Raw genomic sequence first — 12,070 nt, 5'->3', positions numbered from 1 at the left:
CGGCATGATAAGTGCCTGAACTCTCCTTCCCCATTAATGCCACCCGGCAGAATTAATGATAATTATGTCACGTCCCTTCTCGTACTTTTATTGAATTCTTATCTCGGAATAGACAAAGAAAGCTGGCGTTGCAGTGAGAGGGAAGAGTTTAAAAAGAGATAGCGACAAAGTGGAGCCCACATAAGAATATCTGGAAACATTTTTCATTTAATTATTTCATGTTGGGGAGAAGAAAAAAGAAAAACGAGATACTGAACGGCGGAGTAGAGCAAGTTCAATGAGCAATCAGAGGTCTGGAGCTGGAGAGTAGTGGCGCTGGCTGATAAAGGTTGAAGCACTCGCTCCATCCCTCTGGGAAAGGTGCATAATTTACCAGAGCTCTGCCAGAGGACCGAGATACGGCTGTGGACACGGATACGTGTCTCCACAGTCCTGAATACCCACAGAGGTGAATGAACTGTATGCAAAAGTGGAAGTGAAGACACACACTTCATACCAGATATTGTGCAAGCAATGCATACTACTTTCTAAAAATATTCAATATTTATATACCTATTCAATGATGTGTGGCCTTGCTCAAATAATGACTTACATATGCACTTTAATGTTGGACATATAAATTAACTTAATTTCCTTATTTCTGCAAGATGAACATAACTTTAACCAAATATTTTAGACTTTTTGAGACAAACAGAAACTTTGGGAGCATCATATTTCCAATTATAGAAAATCAACATCTGGGCTCTCTGTCCCAAAATATCACTCGATACTGCAAATAATACAATACAATATGTTAATACAGTCGTCCAGTCATGTATTCTTCAACTCTACTCTTTTAAGTATTTGGGTGAAAGGTTTTAAACTGCACAATTCTACTATATTTTGGGCATTCCATCAAGAAAATATAAAAAACTACAGTACAGAAAACAAACCTGAACCCTTGATAAGAGTCATTAATGGGAGTAATAACTCTCTGATTGCTATCGTATGATGCTAATAAAAAGATATGGAGTTGAAGAAGCATATTACAAGATGCTAGAATCTTTATAGGAAGATTAAACGCACTCTCAATGTGGTAATGAGGATAAAAGCATTTCTCTAATGACGAGTGATTAACACGATCTGCATAAAGACTATGTGTGGGATTGAATCAGGCACACACACACACAAACACACACACACAAACACACACATACACTCGCACACACACCTCATTTTGATCAGTGATTAATGATGCAAAAGTGATGACTAAGCAGGGAACGTATGAAATGCTTTGAAGAGTCCTGCTGAGGGTGGTAGGCATTTACACTCTCACACACACACTTGTAGGAGTGGAGTCAACCTTAATGAGTTTAACCTCCAGTCCTCGACCTGCCATAAACTATCCGGACATTGTTTTCTCATCTGCAGTGCACTCTGATCGATAACTGCCTGATGACCTGAGAGACTGGAAAATATATCCATGGTAATACTGTAATGCTGCTTCACTGGAGAGGAGGTATGTTTCCTACAGGCTGGTCAACAGGTGATTCCAGGATTATAGCTTCACTGAAGCAGTGTTTGTTCACTCTGGGCGATGCCACACACAAAACTAGAGTCATATTAGGGTCATATCAAGTTTTTTTTGTGTCTGTGCCACAATGGAAATAAAGTAATTGAGATAATTATCACAGTTCTGGTGCAAAGCAATCATCTGACAATGTTCCGTTTTTCAAAATGCAGGGTAAACAGTAACACATGTCTGTGTTGGCATCACTTGAACAGCTGTAAGCACACAATGCACTGTAAATGTTGATATATTTGTCAAGAATATTACCATATTTTGTTTAATAAATATCATGCAATTGGGAAACAGGAACAAGGTTTTATGTAAATTTGGGAGAATCTACTAGTAATGTGATGAGTATCAACATACAAGCTGTAAATCACTTTATATACATCTTCTAGGGATGTTATAGCTTTACCTACATGCACAGATACTATATGAGAGAATATGACTAAGCGTGAAAAGTAGGAGTATGAAAATATGTTTCCAGGGGAGAGGAAGATGAGATGAAGAGGTGAATAAAAAAAACTGATTGCTGGTCCCATATTTATCACATTAACATCTCTGAAGAGCCAATTTATGACCAGAAAAGGTATCGACTGCTTCCACGTGCAGAGTTATGGTTTCTGTACTTACTGGAAGCATGAGGCAGGTTGGCGAAGAAGGTCTTGAGACGACCGGCCAGCCACTCCATGCTCTCGTGAAGGTTGGCCAGAGCCTTGAGGTCACTGACGTCACGAAGGATCTCATTCTGGGGGATTAGCTTGTCTCCGAGGTTCCCGGTCAGCACCTCCGACTCCTTCGCGAAAGCAACTCTGACCGACGGAGAGAGAGAATGAGTGATACAAAGAGTTTCTGTGGTTAGAGAGATGGACTCATTATGCTGCTGGCAAAGAGAAACATAGCAACTCGTCCATAATCAGCCCAGTATCTGGTATTTTGAAGGGAATTATTCAATGGACTTCAAATGGCTGCCCTGCAGAGGCAGTGTGTGGTTTACATGAATATTTAACAGGAGTTAATTTACAAAAGTTAAAACATAATGGACTGCTAAATGGAATGGATGTGCAAATGTTTCGGGTGTTAATGTTTATTTGAAGAGGATCCAGATTTCATAGCGAGCTCCTGCTTATGTGCACACTGGCTTAGTGATGTGGAACTGAACTAGGACCTTTAGCTCTGGAGTGATGTGCGAATGTCGAATAAGAAACAAAGATAGAAAGTAAAATAAAGTTGGACATGTTATTAAGAGATTTTTTTGGGGCTATAGTCACTTTCAAAAGGAGGAAGCTCGACAGTCGGTGGGCGAGAAAAACAGCAGGTGATGGAGACTATTTAGGAATAGACGGCAAACAGAAGGCAGAGATTTGCAGGGTGGAAAAACAAAGACAAAGAGATCAAACCCTCTTTTGCATTGCTATAACAATCGCAATCACTTGGAAGGATAAATTACTTGGGAGACTGGTAAGAAAGAGCAGGGAGAGAGAAAGCAAGTGGGAAGTCGGATGAGTGAATCCAAAGCACCGCGGCGTTGTGCAAAAAAACGTGTGGCGTAGGGACCGGCCTCCAGAGTCACCGGGACGCCCGTAAGATCAGGATCCTTTGAACAACAGATGGGTGGAAGGAACAGTGTGCACAAACACACAAACACACACATTCTTTCCTTCACACATGTAGCTTATTAATGAGGCTTTATAAGCGCCGGGTTGCCAGTCGTGCAGAAGCTAATCCCCCTTTCATAGAGATGAAAACATCTACGGCTCTCAAATCAAACAGCCTTATGGTCTTCCTCTTGCTATCTCTGTGCTCCCATGGTGTGTGCGTTCGGTCTGTGTGTGTGCGTTCGGTCTGTGTGTGTGTGTGTGTGTGTGTGTGTGTGTGTGTGTGTGTGTGTGTGTGTGTGTGTGTGTGTGTGTGTGTGTGTGTGTGTGTGTGTGTGTGTGTGTGTGTGTGTGTGTGTGTGTGTGTGAGGAAGGGAGCGAGCGCACACAACAGATTGACTTTCTCTGGCCACATAACCAATTTATTTATTTACTTTACTATTCCGCTCCGATGAGCTTCAGTGTTCCCTGAAGAGTGCGCACATTCAAAGGCAATTTCGATAAGACTGACCCCCCCCCCCCCCCCTTCTCTCCTGCCTCCGACTGCTGTCTTTATATTTTCCTATTTTGTCCTCCCGTCGTTTCCTCACTTCCTTCAGATAAAGGGTGTTTAAAAGAGCAATTGTGCTTTTTATGAGTGCATCTTCGTCAACAAGAGAGGGTTCAATAATATGTGAGTAAAGGGGCGAAGACGGGAGGGAAGGGATTATTTGCGTGATTGCTCAAGTGTGATTGTGTGTGTGTTTGCCCCTGCTTGTTTGTGTGTGTGTAGTGTTCAACGAGGACAACTTATTGTTGTCGTGTTTGTCTGTGGATAGTTTTGTTATTGACAGACTTGTAAATGAGCGGAAAAAACATGGACATATACGAGTGTTTACCGGGTAAAGTCCTCTTCGTCCTCCCTCTTCTGTCGGGTCTGTCTGGGTTGGGTCATATTGGCCCAGTTGGGGAGGGACTGGAGCAGACGACTGATGTCCTCGTCTTTAGACCAGGAGGCGCTGATGGTCAGCTTCTCCTCACACTGGACGACGGCCCTGAGGGGACACAGAGACACACATGATGAAATGAAGACCACCTCACACAAGTTATAAACTGAGATATGCATATAATTGTCTCTTGGTACAACAACAAGAAATAACAATTATTTATTCAGTGTCAGGACAGCCTGGGGAAGACTGACAACATGTATTTGATTTGTTTGTACGTATCTGGATTGGAAAAACAACTGCTTGGATTTGAATTTAATATCATATTAATACCTTGTACAGGAGACATAAGCACTCAGGGGCTTCACATCCACACACACACACATGTAAGAAGGGGGGGGGGGGGGGGGCGCTGAGAAAGACAGAGGCTTGTTCATGTGTGAAGAGCACACACACACACACACACACACACACACACAAAACCACCAACACTCTGGCATGTTCTGTTGAGCTTGTCTTTATCACTCCGAGCCCCCGGGGAGAGTGATGCTGACCTGTGACAGAGTCCAGATGGACTCCCAGCAGCCTGTCGCGCCTTCCCCCCGTATTTCCTGGCCAGTTCACCGCTCCCTCTCCGACCCCTTCCCCATATTCTCTAGCCCTCCCTTTACCTGGCCAGGTGTTGCGTGGTCCCAGGGGAGCACAGACGGGTGGCGTGGCCTTTCACGGCACCGACGTGTGTGCAGCAGCGACAGATACATTTCTAAAAATGTAATCAAGGATGTTCTTGTTTTGTCGGATTAGGTGATCATAAATCCTGCTCGCCACAAACAACTATATGGAATTGAAGTAATAAAAACAATACTATTAAATGTCCACCATCCTCCAGGAGAGAAATCGATTCCAGCAGGTGAGCTAGTCTTCTCTTACCTGTAGGCCGTGTTGCAGATTTCCTTGTACTCCTTCAGCTTGTCGCAGACCATTTCCAGGAACTGGTTGGAATAGGCACTCAGGTCCTGCATCAGGCTCATTAGATCCTGGATGGACTTCTCCACCACCACTGTGCTCTGGAGGCAGAAACAGGAGGAGAGTAATCAGCATTTGGTCGGGTTGAGGAAAACCGAGATAGTAAGAGACAAATAAAAGGAGACAGGGTTTTATGTCAGATCGTGTCAGTTCCTCTCTGTTGTAGCGTCAACGTAACTCTACCATGATTTATCTTTTTGTCACCTGTGGCTGGACAGGCGCCTGGTGACCAGACAGCTCGTCTAAACTCGTGAGTTCACGTGTGTGTGTGTCTGTGTTTTTTTCAACTTCTGTGTTGTGTGTCATCTCGGGCTGAAAGTGAGTGCGTGTGCATTTGTCACCGCGCGCCCATCACCAGGAGCCACGGCAGGGCTGTGACAGCAGCCATTACAGATTAGCCACTCCTGCGTGACTAATAGCTGGCCCGGGAACAGCGGAGCGGCTTCATATCCCCAGACACACCCGCACATAACACACGGAGTGCAAAGTTTCCAAAACACACACCTTTGAGCAAATCAAGAGCTGTTAAATGAGATTACACCTCAGCGCGTTCCAGTTTGTCTGCTACCAGCACTTAACCAATCTATCCTAAATCTCTAATAACAGTGATAACTTGCTATTATTCTGGCTGCACCCTCTATGAAACTTGCTGCCACTACAAAAGCAGTGCAGTGTTCAGAGCAGAGTCATCCCATACAAAGGTGTGCAGAGCGGGAATATTAAAAACGTGATTTCTATTCATAATTCATAGTTTATTCAGCTCACAGGTCGCTATGCAAACGTATGGAGCCCCGTCCTTGAGGAGTGAAATGGGAAAACGTGTAGCTTTGTCAAAGATTAATAAAACGGAAGTCCCCTGTGTTAGATGCAAACAACTGCAGGAGTGTAGTGCAGCGAGAAGAGCCAGAGAATACAGGCAACCTGAGGATCCACTAGTCAGAATCATTACTCCGACAAATGGTCATGATTAAAAGTACAAAATGAGATATGATATTAATAAAATAAGTCCCAGAGAAGTAGACTTCATACGTACAAGTCTGTATGCTGAAGGTTTAAGTATAATCTCTATTATTTTATCATTAATAATTCATTTTTCTAAAAGTTCCATTATATCCAGGGCCAGCAGCTCGCTGCCATGGTGTCTGCAAAGACTATAGGGGGCAGTAGTGACTGTAATTGATCTTCAAAAAATATGGAAGGAACCCTGATGTGATAGAATGATATTAATATTAATAGCTCTTTCTGGGTTTCAGTTTCCCCCTCACTCATTCTGTCACACGCAGGCGAGCAAGGCATGCACACGCACACATATGCCCACACACGCACACACGCACACACACACACACACACACACACTCACATACAGGAGCCACTCTACTGAGGAAAGTAATGATCCATAGCGGTGCCCATGCCCATGGAGTGCTAACCAAGGCCACGTCTCTGCCAAGGGAACACCCTTTATTGTCCATGCCTGACTCCCTGTCAGCCTGCCAGGGTAGGAAGAAATACACAGACCCTGCAGGAGGGCGAGCTGTTAGTGGAGCTCAGGCAGGCGCTTCCTCCGCTGCTGGTGGCAAAGAGAAATTTAAGCGGCGATGACATTGCTGCCAATTTCTATGGTGATAATGCAGTGAAAATAATATGATTCTTTATTGGCACCTGAAGGTATGTTTTCATTTGATGTGGGCAGGTCAGGTTGTAAAGTCAGGCTGTGAAGAATTCAGTCGGTGGCTCAGGGCCACTTCAGCACAAGGCATGACTGACTAGCCATTTTCTTAAATGCAAAAGAAAACGTCTGGACAACTTTACATTAAGAGGCTATTGTAAGAAAGTTAGTGTGTCGGACAAATTGTAACAGTGTCCCTCCACTGTTGCCGTCCCTTCTTTGGGGACATTGAGCTCAATATCAGGCCAAGACAGTGAATGAAGGAGAGTAAACAATGGCTGCCCGATCCATTACTCCTGCTCTAACAAATGCTCCTGCACTCAGCTCCCTTGTCTAATTCTGCTCATTTAACACAGCCATTTGTCTTAGGCTGCAGAAATCATTAAAAAGTAATCAAGGGTACAGACTGAGAGAGGGAGGGCTGCGAGCGGTGGAGGGAACTGTTCCATAGGAGACAACCTGCCCTATGGAGGCTTCTCTGTCTAAGTCTATCTTTAAAGGTCGACTTTCTGTGCCCGTATTTATCTCATAATTCCTCTTCACGGTGTGGATTTACCCCTGAAACTGAGCTTGGCTGCACTTTGCCTCTACTCTTTACCCATCATTACCACATAAAAAAAAAGGCACAGTCATCGGGGGGGAAATTAGACCCGGGTGTTGTGAAAGGGATGGCAGAATTCGCTGGGGTAAACTGCCGCTGTTAAGAGTGAAATGAAGGCCACGGTCCAAAGTGGTTTAATGACAGCAACAAGGCAGCGCTAGCACTCAGACTGGCGCCTCAGCAGAAAAAAGGCTGTTAATGCACGGTCATCAGTACAGAGAGCACCCGGAGCTGAGCCGGTGCTAAAAGTAGTCGCTTCCTTTTGTGGAGGGAGTGAAAAAAGCTAAACGCGGGGCGGGGGGGAATGGTGTTAATACGGTAAGAGTGCAGGGGTGTGATCGCTAAACTCGGTGTTTTCTTGTTAATGCAAAGCGTCATCCTGAGGTAGAAACAGAAGATATAAAGGGGGGGAATAATATATTTACACAGGCTCACTTGGATTATGTGAGTAAATGTTGTTTCATTGCCAAGCTCCTGGTGGGTGTCTGTAAATAACACTGTAAAGGGAAACAGTCCAGACTTGCTCTATGAGAAAGTGACCTGAAATAACTCTGACCGCTACACAAATGAAACTAACTTAATGTCAGTCAGCCTCACACGGTTTTCTGTAATGTGTTTTCTGAGGTGTTGAAGTGGAGGCGGGGGGGGGAAACGGATCACGGATTTCCCCATTAAAATGGAGGGGTGGCCCCTGAAGGTTGTGCCGGGGTCAGAGTGTTTAACGCCCTGACCTCAAACCGCTGACTCGTGTAATGCCGCCGCCACGCCGCTCACACACGTGTAATCGAGGGATGCCAAAAAGAATACGCACTCAGCGCTACGTGTACGCAGCTGCACACACAACCTCGGTCTCCCCCTTCTTTCACACAAACACACACACACACCCACACCGACACACACAGGCTGTCCGTCTCCTGGGTAAAGGGGAGCTGGTCATGAGTGGGACATTGTCTTGACAGATCATTCATCAAAGTCAGCGTCGAGCCGTGCTCCAGAAGACTCCCCCGACACACACCGGATGGCCCTCATGCTTGTGCCAGCTCGACCGAAACACACGCCGCTTCATGTGTGTGCGCGTGTGGGCAGGGTTGTGTTCGAGTTTGTTTAAACTCTGACAACTGAGCGCTTTGGTCTTCCCAAATGGGCATAATGTCAGTGAAACAGAAGTGGCCCCCCCGCCCCCCATGGGTTTTTATTCAGGGACATCAGTAGACCACTATAGACCACTGCTTTTTTTGTGTTTAATCAGTAGAATTTCAGTTTTAAGATTTGAAATAAAGGACATCTAAACTGTAAACTCTAATCAAGTACATTTAATAACAAGCTAATCCATTATATATGTTTCTGGGCTAAATCTGACATAAATTAAATCCAATGCAACCTTTTTGTGTGATACCCTAAAAGATACATGTTCAGCAAGACAAACTAAAGCTAATATTGATGCTGTGATGTTCATAGTACAACAAAAGCAACATATTGCTGTGAAATGAATACTGATTCTGAGTCGACAGCTTCAGACTCGGACAAAACCAAGTAATTATTACACAAATCTGTTTTTTCTTTCAACTTCGCCATCATCACTTGGGATGCAGAGCTTTAATCTGGTGCTTGTAAGTGTTCTAATTGAGAAATGAGGAGCAATATCACACTTGGCTGATTACAGACGGGCTCCCATACACTCCCCGTTCACACCCACGCACAAAACACAGATGCAGGGTGAAATGTGGGGCTTCTGTGTAAATCACCCAGGAGTTCGGATTCAGCATTTAATTCCCCCACGGAGACCAAAAAGTCAATTTTACCCATCATGCCATGAACATCTTAGTGTTTCGATGTTTTTACGCAGCCCTCTGCTGGATCACTTTACCGTTTCATGAAGTTATCAATCACTTACTATTAGCAATTATTATGAATAATTTATCACAAGAGCTGAATAAGGCCTTCAGTGATGTGTGTGTGTGAGTGAATAGAAGTTTGAGAGAGTAAAAGACAAATTATAATGTAGTTTAATGCATTCTAAGCGGGGTGTATGTTCCTCTCAGTGCTCCATTAGGCCCATCTGGAGCCATTGTGTTAGCGTGCACACACACACACACACACAGATACGTGCAGCAGACACAGACTGTGTCTGTGTCTGCTGCCCCACCAACACAAAGACAAGTCATTTGCAAATTCAGAAGCACCAACCTGCCTCTAAAAAATTCAGGCTGGAACTTTTATCAGGCACCCACAGCCAGAACCTTCGTTCCTTCAAACCATCGGGCATGTTTGCGGTAGAGCTGACATTTCAACTTCCCTCCCTCTCTCTCTCTCTCACTCTCGCTCTAACTCACTCACTCCAAAGGCAAAGATTATGTCTCGTTATACACAGAGAGTCTGTCAGTGGCAGCGCTGCCTGCTGCGAACCTGGACTACCTCAGGCTGCGGCGGCTCGGGCTGTTTTTTCCATCCGCTCATTTAAATGCTCGCTCTGTCACTACACACACACAGACAAGCAAACACACTTTCATTATTATTAAAATATATAGCTGTTACACCGATACACAGTGGGAGGGTCCAAAAGTCTGAGAGCATTTTTGAATGGGCGACGTGGTCCCAGACTTTTGGACCCCCCCCCCCCCCCCCCCCCCCCGCCGTACACAAACAACCCAAACAAAGAGCACGTCGTCACATTTGCGAGGCGTGAACACGCAGGCAGGTTGGAGGCTCCGGGCAGCCGGGCACGCGCCTCGGGAGTACATGTGTTTGGTGGGAGATAACCAGGCGTAGGTGGGTGGTGGGGATTGTTGCACCTCGAGCACTGCAGGAGGAGGGGGGGCGCAGGAATGAGGTTCTGAGGTGAGTGAGACTCCGGGAAAAGAAGAAGCCGTAGAATGTCTCAGGATTTCAGTGGATGTAATAGAAAAATTCCAAAAAAGTGACGACTTCTAGTACCAGAGAAAACAGACACAATATCAAAACACAATATATATTGTTATATATGATTGATCGATGGTGATAACTCCAATGCCAGAGTCGATTCTTTTAAACGTCCTACAGATGTGTGTACATTTAAAAGTATAGATGAAGTAAAAACAATAATCAGAACAATAAGATAAATAAACAATGACAAACAATGATAAATTGCTGAAGGATGGGTGACTGCAATTTTCTTCAACTTAGGCAACCGAGAGAGCAAGCAATGAAAAGTCAGGAAACTTAATTTGAGGCCAAGATGAGAAAACAAAATCAAAAAATCTCTAGAAGGAGATGTAAATGGCGCGTGTCTCTCTGTTGTGTGTCTCTCTGTTGTGTGTCTGTGTGTGTGTTTCTGTCCATGTGCATGTGTACACAAACCACCCTAATATCCTCCTTCCTCCCACTTAAGTTCCAATCACCGGGCAATGGTTGCCGCAGCTAACAGGTGTATTGTCTTGTGATTGCCGGGTCTGTTGATGGGATCTGGGCGTTTGGAGACAAGCCGGCCCCCACCGCCGCCAAGCTGTAATCCGTTGTGTATGCATATGCGTGTTCGTGCGCGATGCCGGGGTGATTGTTGGGGGGGGAGAGGGGGCAGCGGGGAGCCAATCAACAGGAAGCGATCAGCCCCCCGCACATAAACAGAGCCCACACATCATCGCAAATAAAAAGGTCAGTGTCATTACGGCTGCTGGAAGGTGGATGTGCGGGTTGCGTGCATGAACAAGCAACACGTGTCTGTTTCCACCTTCCTCTCCTCACGAAGCTCCATGTGAATGGGAAATTCAAAAGGTCAACATCATTAGCAGGCCATTGGCAGCGGAACGCATCTTGCAGTACGGTGAGTGCATCTGCATGCTGACGGCGAGGAGAAGAATTCAGTCGTTACACGGCTCCGGGGCAACTTCTGCCCAGGCATGAATAACAAATGCAGGGACACTTATTTATACTACACCCAAGAACACATAGAGTTGTGTAGTTTCAAGTGTAGTTTCCACCTGAATATTTTTTTCCCAGACTCATGAGGTCACCTCGACCTTTGAAATCGAATCAGTTCCATTCCAAATTTAAACCAATTCTCTATAAGCAGAGAAATCCTGTTCAAGAGGCCAAAAACAGGATTTGTGAGGCCACCGTGACATTGACCTTTGTCCTATGAGCTCCCAAATCCAATCAGCTCATGAGTGAGTCTAACAGGTCACAGTGACCTTGACTTCCAGCCTTTAATCAAGTCACTCTTGAGTCCAAGTGAATGTTTATGGCAAAAGTAATGAAATTCTCTGCCCACATTCACTTGAACACAAGGACACCGTGACCTTGACCTTCGACCACCAAAATCTTTAAGTTCAAGTAAAGTTTTGTACCAAATTTTGAAATAATATTTCCTCAAGGTAAGATAGGTTGTCTTGTAAGGTCACAGTGGGCTGGACCTTTGACCTTTGACCACCAAATTGTTATCAGTTCATTCTTGAATTCAACTAATATTTAAAGGAATCTGTCAAGTTGTTCTTGAGACATCAAATTGACGGGCAGATGGACGGACAGATGGATGGACGCAGGACAGACAACCCAAAAACGAATACTTAATACTTAATACTTCTGACCACCGGCTGTCAGGACTCTGCAAGCAGAAAAAGGAACAGACAGAAACTACTGATGGAGGTGCTATAAAAAACTGAAAAGAAAGAGCTTATTTGAATTGTGAGGTGCAATGTTGGCCGATGAATTATGTGAGCAGAATTAAAC

General features: G+C 44.8%; 1 protein-coding gene across 1 annotated transcript in view; it reads right to left on the bottom strand.

Annotated features, from left to right (window-relative positions):
• Window positions 1-12,070, bottom strand: part of exoc4 (exocyst complex component 4) — a 106,379-nt gene that overhangs the window by 20,403 nt on the left and 73,906 nt on the right. Inside the window, exons 14-16 of the mRNA XM_053415040.1 lie at window positions 5,004-5,140; window positions 4,026-4,181; window positions 2,183-2,361 (exon numbers count right to left, since the gene is read on the bottom strand). Of these exons, the coding sequence (XP_053271015.1) occupies window positions 2,183-2,361; window positions 4,026-4,181; window positions 5,004-5,140 (472 nt within the window). The remainder of the gene's footprint in view (window positions 1-2,182; window positions 2,362-4,025; window positions 4,182-5,003; window positions 5,141-12,070) is intronic.

The sequence above is a fragment of the Pleuronectes platessa genome, chromosome 22 (assembly GCF_947347685.1).
Source record: "Pleuronectes platessa chromosome 22, fPlePla1.1, whole genome shotgun sequence".
Lineage (NCBI taxonomy): Eukaryota > Metazoa > Chordata > Actinopteri > Pleuronectiformes > Pleuronectidae > Pleuronectes > Pleuronectes platessa.
Note: the sequence above shows the minus strand (reverse complement) of the source record. Positions and strands in the feature narration are given on the sequence as shown.